Genomic DNA, 2,553 nt, shown 5'->3' with positions numbered 1-2,553 from the left:
ACGATATAAGTTTTAAATTTTCTCGCGTTTGGGAACCTTATTTACTATCTTGAATTTTAATAAAATTATATTTTGTCAAGTAATATCCACCTAGGATGTTATATTTGGTATCAAAGCATATGATTTCAAAATGATTTTTGGGCCTTGGGGAGTGAGCTTATCATGATTGTGAGATTAGTATGAATTTATTGAATTGTAAAGTTCTTGAAATTTGTGTTATTGCGTGGTGTGTATTGTTAATGAATTTCTAGAGTAAATTGTAACGTTGTATGATACCCTATGTTCCAGAACTAGAAAATGGCTGGCGGGAGAGGTAGAAGAACTTATGCCAATAACTTAGTTGATAAAATTGGCCATGCAATCCACTGATTGGTTGACGTTATGTAGCCACAACAGGTGGTGCTACCACAGCCTACACCATGACCAGCCACCATGGATGATTTCATGAGGCACAAACCAGCCAAGTTCAATGGTAAGGCCACTCCTGATGACCCGGGTGCATGGATCAGGGACTGCGAGAAGAAATTTTGTGTACTTGCTTGCTCGAATGAACAGAAACTAGCATTTGCTACTTTCCTCTTGGTGAGTGATGTAGAATATTGGTGGGTTGGAATGCAACAACAGATGCAGACCAGGGAAGAAGAAGTGAGCTGGGAGAATTTCAAGAGGAGATTCTTGGAAAAGTATTTCCTAGATAGTGCTAAGCATGAGAGGGAGGCCAAGTTCTTGACCTTGCAGCAGGGCAACATGACTGTGCAAGCTTATGTTAACAAATTTGAGTATCTAGCAAGGTTTTACACAAAATATCACAGTGGAATGGCGTTGTCGGAAGTTTGAGAGGGGTCTACGACATGAGCTGCTTAGAGTTCTAGTTCCACTCAAGATCCGAGAGTTTCCCCTTTTAGTGGAACAGGCGACGAGCGTGGAAAAACTAGAGATGGGGCCTAGCTGAGTAGTCAGGCCGTAGAGAAATGTTGTTGAGGCTAGACAACAGAAGAAGCCTTATAACCGACCACAGACATCATCATAAGGATTGAAATGTTTCCAGTGTGGGAAGCACATTTGAAGAGAGACTATCCTAGACTTGCATGAAATGTAGGGAGTAGTGTCGGAGGGCATAAGTGCTTTGTATGCAATCAAACTGGCCATTTTGCAGACAAGTGTCCCAATAAAAAGACAATTCCAGAGCCACGACTGCAGTTACCTTGTACGGAGAGGCCTAAAGCTGCATGAAGGGTATTCGCCTTAACCAGTACAGAAGCAAACCGATCAAGTAACCTTATATAGGATACATGTGTAATGATGGGTCAGAATATATAGGTGCTTTTCGATTCAAGAGCCTTGCATTCTTTTATTTCTAATACATGTGTGGGTAGGTTGGGATTGGAGGTCTCTGATTTAGGTTGCGAGCTAGTGGTCTCGACATCAGCGTCTGGGCAAGTTACAACAAATTCTAATTGTGATGGATGCTCGATCGAAGTGGTTGGCCGCAAGTTTAAGGTGAATCTCATCTGCTTTCCATTGAAGGGTTTGGATGTTATATTGGGGATGAACTGGCTGTCCAACAACCATGTGGTAATTGATTGTGGATGGGGTGGATTGGTATTCCCAAAAACTGAGGGGGTGAAATTGATTTCAACTCAAGAAGTTATGAAAGAGCTAAGGGATGGAACTACTTGTTTTATGATGATAACTCAATTAGAGAACAAGAGTAATGAAGAGCAAATACGTAGCATACATGTGGTGGTCGAATTTGCTTATGTGTTTCCTAACAAAGTCCCTGGACTACCCCCAAGTAGGGATGTTAATTTCACTATCGATCTCATCCTTGGAGTGGATCCAGTGTTAGTTGCTCCATATAGAATGGCACCGACAGAATTGGCAGAGCTCAAGAAACAAATAGAGGATCTACTAGAAAAGAAGTTTATCAGGCCGAGTGCATCTCTGTCGGGAGCTCCAATGCTACTGCTTAAGAAGAAAGATGGGAGTTCCAGACATTGTGTTGATTACTCCATTTAAACAAACTCACAATTAAGAACAAGTACCCTTTACCGCGGATTGATGACCTATTAGATTAGCTGCGATGAGCTAGGGTGTTCTAAAAACTTGACTTAAGATCTGGATATCATCAGATTTTAGTCAAGCCAAAAGATGTACAAAAGACGGTGTTCCGATTGGGAATTATGAATATGTAGTGATGCCATTTGAAGTAACCAATGCCTCAGTAGTGTTCATGGATTATATGAACAAAATATAATGACAGTGTGTAGATAAGTTTGTCATAGTGTTTATAGACGACATCCTTATTTATTTCAGAGATCAGGATGAACATGTTGAGCACCTAAGAGTTGTGTTTGAAATACTCAGGGAACATCAATTATACATGAAATTATCTAAATATGAGTTCTGGCTTAGTGAAATACAATTTCTTGGGCATGTAATCCCAGCCCATGGCATCACGGTTCACCCCATAAAGATAGAAGGTATTTTGAAATAGGAACGACCAAAAATGGTGACAGAGGTGAGAAGTTTTCTGGGATTGACTAGATATTA

General features: G+C 40.5%; 1 protein-coding gene across 1 annotated transcript; it reads left to right on the top strand.

Annotated features, from left to right (window-relative positions):
- Nucleotides 1–432: 432 nt before the first annotated feature.
- On the top strand, nt 433–2,019 carry LOC146884241 (uncharacterized). The gene is made up of 2 exons (XM_085665913.1): nt 433–791; nt 1,377–2,019. Exons 1-2 carry the CDS (start codon nt 433–435, stop codon nt 2,017–2,019), a joined length of 1,002 nt encoding a protein of 333 aa, XP_085522039.1.
- Nucleotides 2,020–2,553: the final 534 nt, after the last annotated feature.

Source organism: Vigna unguiculata, chromosome 8 (assembly GCF_037176805.1).
Source record: "Vigna unguiculata cultivar grain cowpea cultivar isolate G323 ecotype 2 chromosome 8, ASM3717680v1, whole genome shotgun sequence".
NCBI classification, from domain to species: Eukaryota; Viridiplantae; Streptophyta; class Magnoliopsida; order Fabales; family Fabaceae; genus Vigna; species Vigna unguiculata.
This window is presented reverse-complemented; position numbering and strand designations above follow the sequence as displayed.

Excerpts from the sequence above, each read along its gene's own strand:
- LOC146884241 (XM_085665913.1), top strand. The coding sequence starts at position 433 with ATGGATGATTTCATGAGGCACAAACCAGCCAAGTTCAATGGTAAGGCC. Across the intron at positions 792-1,376 it reads AAATTTGAGTATCTAGCAAG|GTTGGGATTGGAGGTCTCTG; the intron begins GTTTTACACAAA and ends ATGTGTGGGTAG.